We start from the raw sequence: 16,734 nt of genomic DNA, 5'->3' as shown, positions 1-16,734 counted from the left end.
TTTTGGGGGATAAGCCATGTAAAAGATTCTCTGATTTTAATGTATGTTTTGATAATCTTTTTTTTTTAAGTGACACATTTTAGAATGATCTTTAGAGACATTTTTATTTCATCAAACTTCTGGCATTGATTCAGCTGAGTTAAACAAGTCAACATCTTTAATAGTATTATTAGCCTCTATTCCTTTGATCAGCCTAATTTTAGTGCCTTAAGATTTATAGAAAGAGATTCCCCCAAAACACAGCTTTCCTTAAAACACTCATCAAAGAGTAAATTCAGTATGTAATTCAAATCATGCTTCACTACATTTCTTCATTTAGATGAAAAAAAGGCAATCTATGTTTGCCTTGGAGGCTTGGCTAATGGACCATTCAATTTAAACCAGGACACTAAATTCAGAAAATGTGTTTCCTTTACAACAAGTTTTATGGCATCAGAATCATGGTGTACAAACTACATATGGCTTTAGACTTCAGAAAACTTTCCAAACGATCCACTCGGAGGTGTTTTTAAGGATTTTTTCTTCCTTGAAATGTGTGTCAAAATCATACAACCTTTGTTGAAATATGTAACCACAGAAATCAATTTGTTCCCCTAATTATGAATGTCAAATGAGGCTTAAAACAGGTAGATAGATCTATTCTTATCAGAATCATTTGTCACCCTCCTAGCAGAGATTCGTCATCAGGTATGAATAAAAGAGGAATTCCCTATAGATGCAAAGGTAATCCAAATAGTCATTTTTACGGATGTCATGATGTCTAATGAATTAAGCCCAGAAACGCTGCAGAACCTCTTCAAGGAGATACATCATCACTCTCAAGACTTTGGTCTTAGGCAGTAAGTTAGAACAAAAACTTAAATTACCTAAATTATTTTTAGGAAATCGTGCCACTTCTTTTAATGACCTCAAACATTTCCTAGAGCCAGCGGCCTTTCTTTTTAACAACAGTATTCTTCTAGTAATTCTGCATAAACACAAATCATGACATACCAGAGTCTCCCAATAATTAAGAATGGAGAATTGCCCATCAGGACATGAAGACAGACATGGCAGGTGTTGATTAGGCCTTGTCAAAATACTAGCAAAATATTGTATGTTAAAAATGCCATAAATAACTTTATAAGAGATGTTATTGAATGAAAAAAAACCTATTATGAGGCAGGTAACCAGATGTTTATAGGACCTAGAATCAGGAAGACCCGAGTTTTTGTTTGACCTGACACTTCCTGGTTGTGTGACTTGGGCAAATCACTTAAATTCTCGCCTCAATTTCTTGATCTGGAAAATGGGAATGATAATAACACCTACCTCCTAGGATTGTTGGGAGGATCAAGTGAGGTAATATTTAGAAACCTTATAGGGCTATCTACATAAATGCTAGCCATTATTATTGTGGAGCAAGAGTGAGTATGCTCCATTGATGTCCACACGGTGTTAAAAAGCTTTAAGATGAAAATCCTCTAACACATTGGGCAGACTCTACTTGGGGAGAATTACAGAAGGAAATAGAGAGGAGCTGTACATTGTGCTGGCATGAATGGGTTTCATTCTTCATCCCTGGACGGAATACCCACATTGATGAGGCTCCAGATACATTAAAGAGATGTGGGTGCACATAGTCATTGACTAAAGCAACCTATTTTTGCCCTCTCTGATGTGGTTAGGTTGTTTTTACTTTCATCTTTCTATCAGTATTTTGACAACTATACCTTGTCAGCAAAGTGAAGTATGTTGCAATTTACTTTTAGCCTTGTTCAAGAAAGAGAAAATTAATTATGAAAATAGGACTTAAGCATTCTTTATAAAATCCACAAGTTTTTTAATTTGAATAACCATAGGAGTTCTAAATCTCTGCTGTGAAGAATCTGATTCGGATTACTAATTCTGTACATAAGATTTTTAGCAGATTGCCATTTCAATTAATTTATCTGAAATTTAAAAATAGAGAAGTTAGCTAAGGAGCATTGACAAAAATGCCTTAACAAACAGCCCAGTGTTCTCATTGTAGATACACTGTGTCCTTAAGAAAGAAAGAAAAGAAAAATTTTGACAAATGTCACCTCTCAAATACTCAGGAAATGTACTGTGTGGTCATTTTATTTTTTGTTAATTTAGTAATCCTTTTCTTTTTTTCTCATCTTATCTACATGTTATAATTTGCATATTTTCTTGCTGGGTAATCAATGATTTTCAAAATAAGAAATAAATCACATTAAGTTGAGATGGTGGTTAGGTATAATCATACCTAGCTAGTCACTATTATGTGATTCGTTTGCTTCATCTGTGTAGTTTAATTCATTTTTCACCTGGGATTTTGGAAATATTAGAAATAACAGCTATCAAAATAAATGACTTTTCCCATTTAAAAATAATTATTAAGGGGCAGCTAGGTGGCGCAGTGGATAAAGTACCAGCCCTGAGGAGGACCTTAGTTCAAATCTGGCTTCAGACACTTGACACTTACTAGCTGTGTGACACTGGGCAAGTCACTTAACACTCATTGCCCTGGCTCCCCCCTGCCCCCCCAAAAAAATTCTTATTATTTCAGTGATATGAGCTTAATATTTCAAGTTCAAGAATTTTATCCAGAGTAAGTTATAAAGAACCTGAGGGTGGTATTTTCATTCCATGGATTGATTTGCTACTTTAATTAGTACCATTTGGAAATAATTTCGAAGTACATCAGAAGCCCCTTTATATCTTATCACAGTGGACAAATCAGAATTTACTGAATTTCACAAATTGGTTCAAATTGTAGATCTAACTCCCATTTTTCAGGCTATCCATATTCTAATGGGATTTTACAGGCTTGTTCTCTGTACCCCGCAACCCCCCCCCTCCAATTTTAAGGATAATGTTTTCCATATAGTATGATCTACCATGAGGTACCAATGAGCCTGTGTTATAATGGAGTTCTCCTCTTTCTAAGATGTGCCTTGTCCATTTGTACAAACTGTACTATAGTGAAGATATCTATTCATAAATAACTTTTAGATTTTAAAGTTTGTCATTTTTATTCCATTTTTCTTGTGGCCAAAGATGATTACTGAATGGAGGTTGAAATTTTCTATTAATTTGGTAACTCTATTACTCAGGAGAAATAATGGTCATTGATCTCTTAAGATCTAAAGAAAAGCAATAGATTACTGTAAAATGCAGAGGAAAGTATATTTGGCTCTTGGATAGAGGATGAAACTTTGCACTTGTAAAATTTACTGTGTTTTATTAAGAAAAAAAAGACAAAGGAAACTGTCCATTTAATTATTTTTAAATAAGTCAAAATTTTGATAGCTAAATCTTGATTCTTGGATTCATTTTAATATGATGACTGTTTGAAGCAAAATCTTTTCCTTTTGATTAGATAATTTAACTTCTTGCATAGCATTTAATGATAGCATAACTTTAAGCACTATTTATTTGTATGTATTTTAAAACATTTATATTCATTTTTGTCAAAATTTGGTTTTAGGTAGAACTATCTGGATTACTGAAGTCCTGATTATCTTTTCACTTATATATGTATTAGAATTTTAACATTCTTATTTAATCTCTTCTGAGTAGTTTTCTGGCATTCATTTTTCTTTTTTTTTTCCATTCATTTTTCTTTTAGAGAATAGTTATATTAAAGCATTATCTTGTGTATTTTTTCTGAAATATATACATTTGATTTTTTTTAGGTTATATATGTACAATCACGTTAAACATATATCCACATTAGTCATATATATTTAATTTTAAGGGTTTACTTTTAAAACACTGAACTCTTACAAAGTTATTCAGGGTCTTTAAAAAAAACACCACCACCAGAACTATTGAAAAAAATCAAGTATGGCCTCTTGGCATCTTTTCTAACTCTTACCCTCCCCCCTTTTTTCTTACCTAATTACCACTTTTTTAGTATGCTTGAATTATTTTGGTTACTTCTGGAAAGCATGTCTATAAGTTCACCCTTTCCCAATATTGTTCTCTACTAGAAAAATACTACCTTTTATGAACAAATGCCAGAAATTAATCTATTTAATCATCCTAACCTTTTCTCTTAAGGTACGAAGAGAATACCGGAAATTCTTCCGAGCCAATGCTGGCAAGAAAATTTATGAATTTACACTTCAGAGAATCGTAAGTTCATACCATTTGTACTTTGTCTTTGTCTTATTAAGAGTACCATATCATGATAAACAATATTAACCATAAAATGAGAGGATCACAGGGTTGTTTGGGAGAGCACAAAGTATATTAGTAAGTTCCAACTTTAGTTATACTAGTTTTTAATGATACTCTTCTGGCCAGACTATAGTACAATTAGATAGATTCAGGAATGGTTAAATGAGAAAGTCATTAATAATTTGATGTCATCCAAGAAGGGGGTCTCTAGTAGAGTGCCTCACAAATATGCTCTTGCTCTGTTTAATACTTTCAACAATAACTTGGAGAAAGGCGCTGGTGGTTTGCTTATAAAATTTGCAGGTCACAAAAAGCTATGGGAGGTACCTAACATTGGATGTCAATCAGAATTCAGAAGATAAAAATAGAAATAAATTTTTAAAAAAATAAATAAATTTTTTTTAAAAAAAGTCAGGAGATCTTAGGCTAAAACTTTAGTTAGCTCACACTTGATTTAGTGAAATTAAATTTAAGGTTTTATATTTAATTTTTGAAAAAAACAATTTCACAAGTACAAAATGAGGGAGAAGAACATGCTAGAAACAGCAGTTCCATCTGACAAAGGTTTGGGAGTTTTGTTGAAATATATGCTCAGTATGTACCTGGAGTGAGGAAGACCTGAGTTTAAATCTCACCTTAATAGAGCTGTGTGACCCTGGGCAAGTCACCTAACCTCTGTCTGCCTCATTTTCCTCAACGGTAAAATGGGGATAGGATAATAATAGCACCTACCCCACAGTGGGGTTGTGAGGATCAAATGAGATAACAATGACAATTTCTTAGCATGTCAGCCTGGTACATAGTAGGTACTATATAAATGCTTATTTCCTCCCTTCAGTGTTTCTGCTGTTTGTTATGACAAAGATAAAAGCTAATCAGTCTTGGACTTTATTAAGAGATGCATAGTCTGTGAGACTAGGAGATGATAGGGCTGCTGGGCTCTCTTCTGGTCTGTTAGATAGCCATTTGGGAAAGTCCTTGATAAACCTGACAGTGCCCAGAAGAGGGCAGCTAGGCCTTAAGATCATGGCACATGAGAATCAGTTGAAGGGATTGGGGATATTAGACTCAAGAAGAAAAGACTTGGCACAGGGTAGGGGGACAGACACATAGCTACCTTTAGGCATTTGAGGCTATACATACGGCAGATCCATTATGCCTTTTCTGCTTGGCCCCAGATGTCAGAACTGTGAGAAATGAAGGAAAGTTGCAGGGAGGTGTATTTAGGCTTGATGTAAGGATAAATTTCCTAATAATTAGAACTATCTAAAAACGGAATGAGTTCTTTGATAAATTAGTAGGTTCTTTTATAATGGAGGTCTGTAAGCAAAGGCTAGGTGACTCCTTGGTAGACTATATTATAGAGGGCACTTTTTCAGATACAGATTAGACTAGATGGGCCCTGAGGTCTGTCCTCTCCAGCTCTGAGAGTGTTGTCTCCCTGAGGAAGCACAAAGAGAGCTGTGTAAATGCTAAACTTGTGGATCTGTAGAGAAAACTTCTAGTGGCAGAACTTTAATCATAAGAGGAAGAGGTAGGACATGATTTGCTGATTTAAAGTCTTCTAAGGGCCTCTGTCTCTGGTCTGAATACCAGCCTACCAAGATTATGGAGAGATTTACCACCAGCAGATTAGCCACTTCATGATGAATTCTTGAGCCATGATCACCCACTTTAGTCACAGGGTGGACTACAAAATGTAGATAATGAGCTACAGCTGTGTTTATCATTGGTGGATTCCAAAAAAACATTTGGATGAGAGAGAAATGCAGCCTTAAAGACTGTTCCAATGTGTTGTGTCCCATGTAAATGTTAAGATCATGTAAATATTCTTTAGTAGATGCAGGGACCGAGATAACATTGTTCAGCCATCCTCTTGTCATCAATATGAAATGAGGCATGAAGTAGACAGATACTCACCCAAAGTGTTTACCATTGTCATGGAAGGTCTCTGACACAAAGTGCAAATGGAGCAGGTTCTCTTGTGTTCTAGACCTCTGTGGAAGCAGGATTTCTATCCATATGTACTTTCTTTTCCTTAAGTATAAAAACAAAATGTGTGAAAATATATTAAAAGAAAAAAAAAACAACCATACACATTTCTAGTCTTCTGACACTTTACTCCTCATTGTCTACTGGATAGTACAGCTATATGGTTTCTCACACACAACACTCCATCTCTTGTCTCTGAACCTTTGTCTTGGCCATCCCCGCTGCCTCATCTCCCACCTAACCTTTGAGCCCTGACTTTCTTCCAGATTCCTTGCAAATCCTATTTTCTGTAGGAAGATTTCCAGGGTCTCTCCAGTAGCTGGTGCCTTCCCTTCTGAGTTTATCTCCCATCTACTCTTGTATATATCTTGTATTCTCCTAGTTATTTCCATGTTTTCTCCCCTATTAGGCTGTGAGCTCCTTCCTCTGGAGCATGTTTTTGCGTTTCTTTGTATTGATAGATCTTGGGTAGTACCTGGAAGATAGTAAGGACTTAAATGCTTGTTGACTGACCATTGGACTAGACCCTGGTAATATAAAGACAGAAAACAGATAGTCCCTGCTTTCAAGGAGCTATATGTTATATCAGGAAAGACATGCATATGTATAAATAAATACAGGATAAATATAAAACAAACTAACTGTAGCCAACAGAACTTAGTGAGCTAAAGGATGAGGGTTGGAAGACAAAACTAAGGATGTGAAGCAAGTGAAAAGGAGGGGTCTCTGTGGCTATATAGAAGGGGAAAGAGGAAGGGAAGGGAATAAACCTTTATATATCATCTACTCTGTGTCACACACTATACTAATTGAGCACTTTACAAACATCTCATTTGATTCTCACAACCTCCCTGAAGGGTAGATGCTGTTATTATCCTTAATTTTACAGTTGAGGAAACTGAGGCAAACAGTGGCATCTTTTGTGCAAGATCATAGAACCAGTGAGTATCAGAGGCTGGATTTGAACTCAGGTGTTCCATACTCCAGGTCCAGTGCTCTCATCACTTCATCACCAAGAAATAGCCTGGGGTTCCATTTCTTTCCCTGTTGTTCCTCAATCAATTGGTAAAGACTGCTTAAAATGCCTATTCAGAAAAGTTTAAAGGAGGGCTTAAAGAATTTCAGTCAGAAGGATAGCAAACAAAATCTAAGCTATTAGAGAGATTTGGCTTGTGTTTTATATATGAAATTGCATTTCCGTGGTTAATGCGAATGATCTAATCTTCTCATCTTAAACTTAACACAGGTGCAAAAGTACTTCTTGGAAATGAAAAATAAGATGCCTTCTTTATCCCCGATAGACAAAAATTGGCCAGCAAGACCTTACCTCTTCTTGGATTCTACTCACAAGGAACTAAAAAGGATTTTCCATTTGTGGAGGGTAGGATGCCATATGCTGCCCCTTTCAGGGAATTTGACTTTCTGTTAAGTTTATATTAAAAGTATATTTTTAAGAAATATTCCTTCCAGAATTGCAGAGAATAGTCCCAGGACTTTCCTTTTGTCCTTTATATTTGACTTGCTATGATAACCTACCCCTTGCTCCCAACCCTAGTGTCTCCTCTCTGAGAATTTCTCCCATTTACCCTGTATGTGTCTTATATATACATACTTATTTACACCTGTCATCTTCCTTCTTAGACTGTGAGCTCCTTGAGGGCAGGGTCAGTGCTTCCACCTTTCTTTGTATCCCAAGCACCTTAGCACAGTGCCCAATTGTGCAGAAGTATTTAATAAATGATCCTTCACTGACACACCTCATAGCAGCAGTCAAGCAGCTACGGTGGAGCCACATATTAGCTACAGCTCATGGTGAGGAAAAGGTATTGTAAGGGCTCCTGCTGCTTGTTAATTAGAAATGCCCTCTCTCTCCTCCCCTGCCCTGGGGCACGGGGGTGGTTTCAGTTTAATTGTCTTCATGCCTGTTAATATTCTGCACACCTGGAAAAATTGGATGAAGAATCATGTACAGTTTGTTTTAGATGTTATCGTGGAGATGACAAAAATCTACCTGGTGCTGACACGAGAGTTACTTTTTCCTTTCTCTGCCTTTTAAAGCTTCCTATGCAGTCTTCACAATTAAAATTCCTTAAATTTCTTAAAATTTCTTTCTGCAAGGAATTAGGGTTATTGGTAGTAAATGGAGTGTCTTAGAGTCAAGAAGCCACCTTCCATTTCTTCCTCTTACATATGAAGAAGTACATGCCCATGGGCAAGTGCCTCAGGCACCTCTCTCAGGAGATGGGTTATAGATAAGTATTGGTGTAGTCATCTTCCACACTGGAGGTTTCCCAAGCCAGTGAGGTCAAGGGTACTGAACTTCTCCCTCCCCCCAATTTCACTCTGTACACGCAGAACGGAGTTTAGAAATTGATGAGTTCTGTCCGCATTCCAATAGCACGAAGCAGTGCATGCATTAGACAATTTTTTACACATTCACCATAACCTGCCTCCCTCCCTTTTTTTTCCTTAGCTATTTTTAGCCAAGGAATTGAATTCTACATTATGGATGGAGTTTCTCTGTTCCACTTGCTTTCAGCAAATGCAGTTGTTTCAAAGAACATGCCTGGGGGAAGGACTGATATGAGCCTCAAAGCCAGCGAATTAGAGCAGAATCAGATCATGGAGGGCCATTGGCATCAAAGACACATTTCAGATTTTCAGATTTAATAAGTCACATCATAGGATTTATAAACCTCTGCCGTAGAAAGGCAACAAGACTTTGAAGTCCCTCGCGTTTATGTAAATTTCCTCCCAATGGAGGAAGTTAATCCAAAAAGCCTATTTTTATATAATCTTGGGCTTGGAAGGTAGATGTCGAGCTTGCGGGCATCTCAGAAGCTATCCGGTCTCCCCCCTCATTTCGTAGATTAAGGAAACTGATGCTTGCCCAAGTTTACTCTCACAGATAGGAAGCAGCAGACTAAGATTTTAACCTATGCCCAAGGATTCCAAACCTAGGTTTCTTTCCACATTACCTCTTTTCAAATCTGCATTTTATTTGACAACATGATGTGTAACTAAAGTGTTTCTTGTAAGAAAGGTCCTTTTAGGTAAGGTGAGATATGGGGAGTGAATATTAAGGAACCTGAATGTGTGCTTGAAAAGAAGCCTTGTATAGGTAGCATGTGTGAGAAATGCATGATTTGCTGAACCCTGCATTTATATAAGAGTTTTGCTGTTGTTGTTGTTGTGGTGGACTCACTTCAGTCATGTCTGACTCTTTGTGACCCCATTTGGGGTTTTCTTGGTGAAGATACTGAAGTGGTTTTCCATTTCCCTCTCCAGTTCATTTTACAAATGTGGAGACTGAGGCAAAACGGGGTTAAGTGACTTTTCTAGGGTCCCACTACTAGTAAGTGTCCAAGACCTGATGTAAACTCATGAAGATGAGTCTTCCAGATTCCAGGTTTAGTGTTCTATCCACTGCGCCATATAATCTCTATATAGCTAGCCATTAAATTCTCAGTGTGAGCATTTACACCTCAGAAATGGGCAGACTAAAATCAACACGATTTATTGTTTTATTGATTGTCTAGACTTAAAAAGAGATGGAGAAAATATTAATAGTACAGACTAACTTTAAAACCATTATTCAAACTTTTTTCTTTCTTTCAGAGATCTGGGTGTTAAATATTTAACAACATATCCCAGCCTTGGGTATATCCATTAAACTGTGATGCCTCAGTTTATTTATCTGTAAAAGGGAGGTCTCACTAGCTAATCTCAATGGTCCCTTCATATCCTCTACTCATGTTGCCTTCTTCTTGGATTGTGATCTTAGATATCATCAAGTCCACTGGAAGTTTAAGGAATCACAAAGTTAGTGTGTGTCTCATTTGAGATTGGATTCCAGATCTACCTGAGTGGCCAAAACATTTCATAAATTATAAATTTCTATATGTGAATTATTATTATTGCAATGATAGTAACTGAATAGATGGGATTAGAACAGCATGTTAACAAACAAAAATCAGACTTTTTGAGTTTTCTTCCCAATTCCTCCCCTAGCTACACATATGAACTTAGGAAGAAGACCCATCAAGCTAATGTTAGTTTCTTTCTTTAGAAAGTGTATGATGGCATCTGTCTCACAGATATACCTTAAAATTTAAGAAGTCTTCCTTATGCGTCCCCAGGGTTCCTGGCTCAGCTCCCAACCATGTCTAGTGTCTGCATATAGCTTCAACCCCACCTTATTGATGAAAGATAAGAGATTGCTAATGACTAGAATGAACTGAGCCTGAGAATGGGGATATGGTGCTCTTAGAACCATTCCTGGAGAAAGGACTTTGTCTATAGTACAGAAGAAAAAAAAAGTATAATGATGGGGGGGAATATTATACTTTATTACTTTTTTTTTTTTCCAAGAGACTAAGAATTTTTTTCAGGGAAGAGGGGAAAACAATAGCTCTAATTTCTTCTCTGTAGGAAACTCCCTAAAATAGCTAGGTGGTACAGCAGATAGAGCATGGGGTCTAGAGGCAAGAAGACTCATCTTCCTGAGTTCAAATCTGGCCTCAGACACTTACTAGCTCTGTGACCCTGAGTAGGTCACTTAGCTCTGTTGGCTTCAGTTTCTTCATCTGTCAAATGAACTGGAGAAGGAAATGATAAATGACTCCAGTATCTTTGCAAGGAAGACCCCAAATGGGGTCATGGAGAGTTGGACAAGACTGAAACGACTGAACAACAACAAAGGGAACTCCCAGTGAGAAAACTCCCTTTACCAATGCAAATTTGCAACTGTTGGGCAACTTATAGCTTTAGAAAAAGACCTGAGATCTTCCTGATTCCGACTGTTCTTCACCATTGCTGCAACTGTTGGATGACTATAGTTTTAGACAATGACTTGAAGTCTCCCTGACTCTTAACACTCACCCTCTCTCACTCGATCACTGTGCCTATTGCCATTGTTGCATTGGTCTTAAAAGCAAAACTCCATTGTCGTTTATCTCTGCGGTTGTTATTGTTCAAATGCCCTCACCGTGCTATTTAAATGTGATCCATAATCCAGCAAGAAAACATCATGTCTGGTTTTCTCTTTCATGTGATACCTTGCAGTGTAAAAAGTACAGAGACCAATTCACAGATCAGCGGAAGCTTATCTATGAAGAGAAACTGGAAGCCAGTGAACTCTTCAAAGACAAGAAGGCGTTATACCCATCCAGGTACTGTAGTTTCTGTTTTACGCACAAAAAGAATTAATTTAAAAGGTTTGACAAATAGATGTGGAGGCAATAATTTCAGGGGTATTTTAGTTCTGTGGCAAATAATTATTTCCTTACGTCTTGAATTGTTTTTGGTAACCATGGAAATAAGAATGTTTATTACATACATATGTATTTGTGTACATCAGTCAGTACAGTAGTGAAATAGTACTGAATGTTTTTCTTCTAAATCATTGGTAACGTGCTCAACACTTTATGAAATAATTAGGTAGGACCCATCTTTTAAAACTCCTAATTATTATGAACATTCATTTATCTGTTTATTTATTTATTTATTCATTCATTCATTCATTTATTTATTTTTGGTGAGGCAATTGGGGTTAAGTGACTTGCTCAGGGTCACACAGCTAGTAAGTGTTAAGTGTCTGAGGCCGGATTTGAACTCAGGTCCTCCTGACTCCAGGGCCGGTGCTCCATCCACTGCGCCACCTAGCTGCCCCTATTATGAACTATTCAGCATCGAGATTGAATACTTTCTGTTGGATTATGAGGCACTCTTCATAATTCCCAGAGAATAAATAAAATTTCCATTGGCTGTTTTATAGTAATTATTGTTCAAATTGTCTTGCTTTAAAATAGCCACAAAATTGGTCAGAACTGCACTTACATGATGAAATTAGAAGAGGGAATCAGTTTGGAGCTTTTTGAGGGTTGCTTAGCCCCCATAAATGGTGCCCTTTAGTTCTCCTAACTCATTGTGCATTGGTTAATTGATGTACAGCTAGCTGATTCCCTGTGTAATAGGCCCACAGCTCTCATAAATAAGGAACAAATTGCTAATTGCAGGTGCAGAAAGGGAAGCCATTCTTCTACTATTGGATGCCTTGCCCTATTTTTCTAACCATCTCTCCCAATGGTTATTTTTTTCTTCTGCATAATCTACATTGCAATATATTGCAAAAAAGTAGCTTGTACAGTCTTAAAATATGTTTTATGGCAATTTTATCATTTGCTCCAAAAAGAGCACCTGAAAATGAAAATATATTGCCCTATGTTTTGTGAAGGTTTGCATGGATCAGTTTGTTTGAAATATTATTCCTCTTCCAATGAGCAATAAAGACGGCCAAAATAATGATAAAGAATAGCTGGCTTGTAAGTTAAGTTGGAAACTAAGTTTTTGTTAACAAAATGTGTTTTGGAAATTGATAAGTTTTTTTGATGAAGTTTTCCTGAAGGTAGTTATTTAGAATCAAATAATGCTAAGGATACTAATAGCAGAATTTATATAGCATTTAGATTAATTTAAACAGTTGTTAAGGGTTAAAATTCTAGCTAGTCTGTCTAAAATATCTAATGAGTGGTCGCCAATAAATTATAAGCTTTAGCAAGAGTTAGACTTTTAAGCATTTATTAAGGAGAATAAGAATTTGGTAAAGAGAGAGAGAAAGGCCTAGATTCCTATCTATTAAAGGGAGAGCACATTTCTAGCTCCGCTCTCCGCCAGAGTCCAGAGGAAAAAGAGCGAGACTGAGCGCCAGTCTCTTCCTTCCTCCTCCCACTAGCCCGCGTCACTTCCTGACTCCTGGTCTTGCCCTCAAAGACCTTCCCTTCATGGGCAGAACTCCTCTACAGTAAGTATCCAGCAGGTGGCGTTATTCCAATCGTTACAGTCCCCCCTGTTGTTCCTCAAGAAACAAAATGTTTCCTTGACGGAACAGTAAAAACAATATGATAACTATTGCTAACTAATAATATGTGAACAACAATATAGAAAAGGAAGAGAGGAAAGTTTTGTCCAGAGGGGCGATTTTTTTTTTGTCCTCATGAACCGACGCTTTGACATTAGTCTTGCAAAGGGAGGGCCTCTGCAGAGAATACATGTTACAGATGGTGTATATTATAACAGAAAGAGAAAAAAACCAACAAAAAGAACAAATCAAAACTGTTCATTTAAAGTCTCTGAAAGTCTTTTCTCAGATGTCCTCTAGGTGTAGTCGTGGAATGGAAGTCTTTTCAGGGGTTGATGTGTGGATGCTGGTAATCAGCCAGGAAAATTTCCTACAAAATTGAGCTTAACACAACTTTAAAATAGCTTTGTCAATAATCAAATCAAACAATGAAAGTTCTCAAAAACATGTCTAAGGGAATTCAGAATCTTAGTTGTTACACATGAAACATATAATAAAACAAAAATTGAACCATTCTTTAAAGTTATAATATTACTATAGTCCCCCCCTTATGGAGGGTAATTGAGAAGACAATTGCTGCGATATTAATTATTAAAAATAATTTTTTATCTTTGTTTCATCACTTTTTGCATCATCTGCCTAATTATCCTCATGCCATTATGAGAAATTAAAAAATCTAATATAATTGGTAACAGGTGTCAAGGCCAAATTCAACACTGTATTTATCATGACACCTGAGATAATTATGGGGGTTACCATAAAAGAACAGAGAAATGATGGGATATGAGCATTCCCACACTTGAGCGATATGTACTGCCCATACAGTATGCCAGGCTTAAAATAGGTGGATGGAATATATGTCCATGCCACCAAACATATTGGAAGAAACTGAGTCAGACTTAATCAGATGCATGGGATTGAGATGTCCATGGCATCAGGCATATAGGAGGGAGCATAGAAGCCAGGTGTAGAAGTGAGATGGGTGGGATGAATACTTCCAGCCATCTGTACAATATTGTGGGGAAAAAGAGAATAAAATATTAAACCAAGAGAATCCAACCTCAACATTTGTCAAAAGCCGTTCCCTCGGCCATACCTTGACTTCATGCATGTCTCCCCTCATGTGACAGTTCAGTGTCTGCTCTTGCATGTATTCCTCTTGTGATTGGATGGCATCTTGGCCAACTGGCATCTGATAACTCAGAATAAAGGCAATTAATTGTCTTAAATGATAAGTTCCCATAATCCAAGTCTCATATGGATTTAAAATTGAGGATAATAAATGATTGCAAAAAATGTGAATACATCTTGACTCAAAATATAATATATAATTATGCAACAATTTCAAATAATACCCTTTTTTTTTACTTAGTATACAATTACTTTTGTGAAAAATCAGAACATACTTAAATACAAGTTAAAGCACAACAGAATCTCAAAGAACTTTTTTTTTTTTGAAAAAAGAAAACTTTTACAAATGTTCCCCTCTTTTTTTTTTTTTTTTTTTGGAATATGCTTATCAAAAATAATACTTCTAGAATCAATTTACACTTGCCATGGCAACCAATTTGCCAGGGAAATGCTTTAAAGAGTTTGATCAAATAATCAGTTGAGAAAAAATAACAAAAACAAACAACTCAGAATATGGGAGCACAATACTCCTAGAATTAACATTGTATTATGAAATCAAAACCATCTTGCCATGTTTCAAAATTAGATAGACAAATGAATAGAAGAAAATACAAATGGAACAATAAAAGACAGTGAAATTCAAACTAAGGAAATCTAAATGAATATGAACTTAATATCAATAAGAGTATTATAAAATATAAACTTGATCACATGACTATAAAAAGCTTTTACAAATATTCTCCTTGTTTTAAAAACTAAGTATAAGACACAATCTCAAAAGCATGAAAATCTCTATGAAAATAAACCCATACCATTAATTTCAAAATGTATATATAATAGCATAGAAATCCTATGTAACCTCTGAACTGACATTAATACTCTGAGTGAATTCAGAACACTTTTGATTCCGATATCTAAAATCCCCAACACTCGTATCAATACCTTGCTGCTTACTTCTACATTTCTCTAAAATATATACCCTTCCATGGCAAAAGAAGCAGAGTCTTGAACTATGTTGATGGTTGTCATTCTTATTCAGTTTAAGTTTTTCTTCTTTAACCCCTTTATATTGTCTGTCAGTCTTTTCACCATACAAATGCTTTATAAGATTACTAATTAAAGACAAAAGCAGGTTAGCAAAATTATGAACAAAACAAGCATATCTGGAATTTAAAGAGTTTTCTAAGATTGTCTCAAAAGCACAGCCAGGCCGGGGAAGGGCTGAGCCTGAAGCTGCAAATGCAGGTAGAAAAAGTTGAGCATGCGCATCAGATCTCTGGACTTCCCAGGCAGGGGAAGCAATGGGCTTGGCCATAGGAGGAGTAGAGGGTGGGGTCTGGAGAGGAGGGGAGGGACCAGAGCAATTTGAATCAGACTTGATTTTGAACTCAGGCCTGGATTCCTCTTCCCCCACTTTGCCTCCAGGTGCTAGGGGATTAAAAGCTTCTAGAGGGTGGGTCATTGCCTCCAGGCATGCAAAATTAGAGCAACAATTAGTGTTAGAACTGGGAAAAGCTGCGGGAATCTCTTCAGGTTTCTCTGAAAAAGCATGGTTGGGAGAGGGAGAGATATTTCCTTGTGTGAGTAAGTTGCTGGCTCTTTTAACAAAAAGAAAAAGAAAAATAGAAAATCCACAAAAACAAAGCATTAACATGATCTTATCTCCCATTTGTCTGGTTAAACAGACCAAAATCAAAAATAGGATAATTAGGGAGTTTAAAAGGTCCATTCGAAAAAATTCAAAGGAAAAACACAGCCAGTACACCAGTACTTAGCAGTTAAAGGGAGAGGGAGGGGAAATTTCTTACCCAACCAGCAGATCAGAAGAAGACTGAGGGTTAGCTTTCCTCTTCGTGGTCAGCCATCTGTTAAGGGTTAAAATTCTAGCTAGTCTGTCTAAAATATCTAATGAGTGGTCGCCAATAAATTATAAGCTTTAGCAAGAGTTAGACTTTTAAGCATTTATTAAGGAGAATAAGAATTTGGTAAAGAGAGAGAGAAAGGCCTAGATTCCTATCTATTAAAGGGAGAGCACATTTCTAGCTCCGCTCTCCGCCAGAGTCCAGAGGAAAAAGAGCGAGACTGAGCGCCAGTCTCTTCCTTCCTCCTCCCACTAGCCCGCGTCACTTCCTGACTCCTGGTCTTGCCCTCAAAGACCTTCCCTTCATGGGCAGAACTCCTCTACAGTAAGTATCCAGCAGGTGGCGTTATTCCAATCGTTACACAGTTTGGGGTTTGACTTTTGAATTGCCCCTCAAGTTTAAAAAACAAGAAGAACAATCTAAGCCTTTTTCCTTGGCCATTTGGTTGGTGCTAGGGTTATTGGTCTATAATACCGACAGGAATAGAATACTGTACTAGTTCCCGAAACTTTTTACTGGTACTGCAACTCTTGGGGAACTGAGTTTTTCATGACTATCTGTAGAGAATTTTCTTCCTCAAGTCTCCTAACCGGTTCTCAAGCATGGAGAATTTTATTTGCAATTTCAAGAACTCTTCAGCTCAGATCAAGGCTTCTAGTGCCCTGCCAGCAACTATGGGCCCTTGGTTTTCATAAAGAAGCTCATGTCTGAGGGTCAACTTTA

At 36.8% G+C, this 16,734-nt stretch overlaps 1 protein-coding gene across 8 annotated transcripts in view; it reads left to right on the top strand.

Moving 5' to 3' along the window:
- Positions 1 to 16,734, top strand: part of MYO1B (myosin IB) — a 228,775-nt gene that overhangs the window by 201,139 nt on the left and 10,902 nt on the right. For all 8 annotated transcript variants that reach the window (XM_043994426.1, XM_043994423.1, XM_043994429.1 and 5 more), the window contains 3 exons: positions 4,048 to 4,122; positions 7,406 to 7,540; positions 11,224 to 11,330. In XM_043994426.1, coding sequence (XP_043850361.1) covers positions 4,048 to 4,122; positions 7,406 to 7,540; positions 11,224 to 11,330 — 317 coding nt within the window. The remainder of the gene's footprint in view (positions 1 to 4,047; positions 4,123 to 7,405; positions 7,541 to 11,223; positions 11,331 to 16,734) is intronic.

The sequence above is a fragment of the Dromiciops gliroides genome, chromosome 3 (genome assembly GCF_019393635.1).
Source record: "Dromiciops gliroides isolate mDroGli1 chromosome 3, mDroGli1.pri, whole genome shotgun sequence".
In the NCBI taxonomy this organism is placed as follows: Eukaryota; Metazoa; Chordata; class Mammalia; order Microbiotheria; family Microbiotheriidae; genus Dromiciops; species Dromiciops gliroides.
This window is presented reverse-complemented; position numbering and strand designations above follow the sequence as displayed.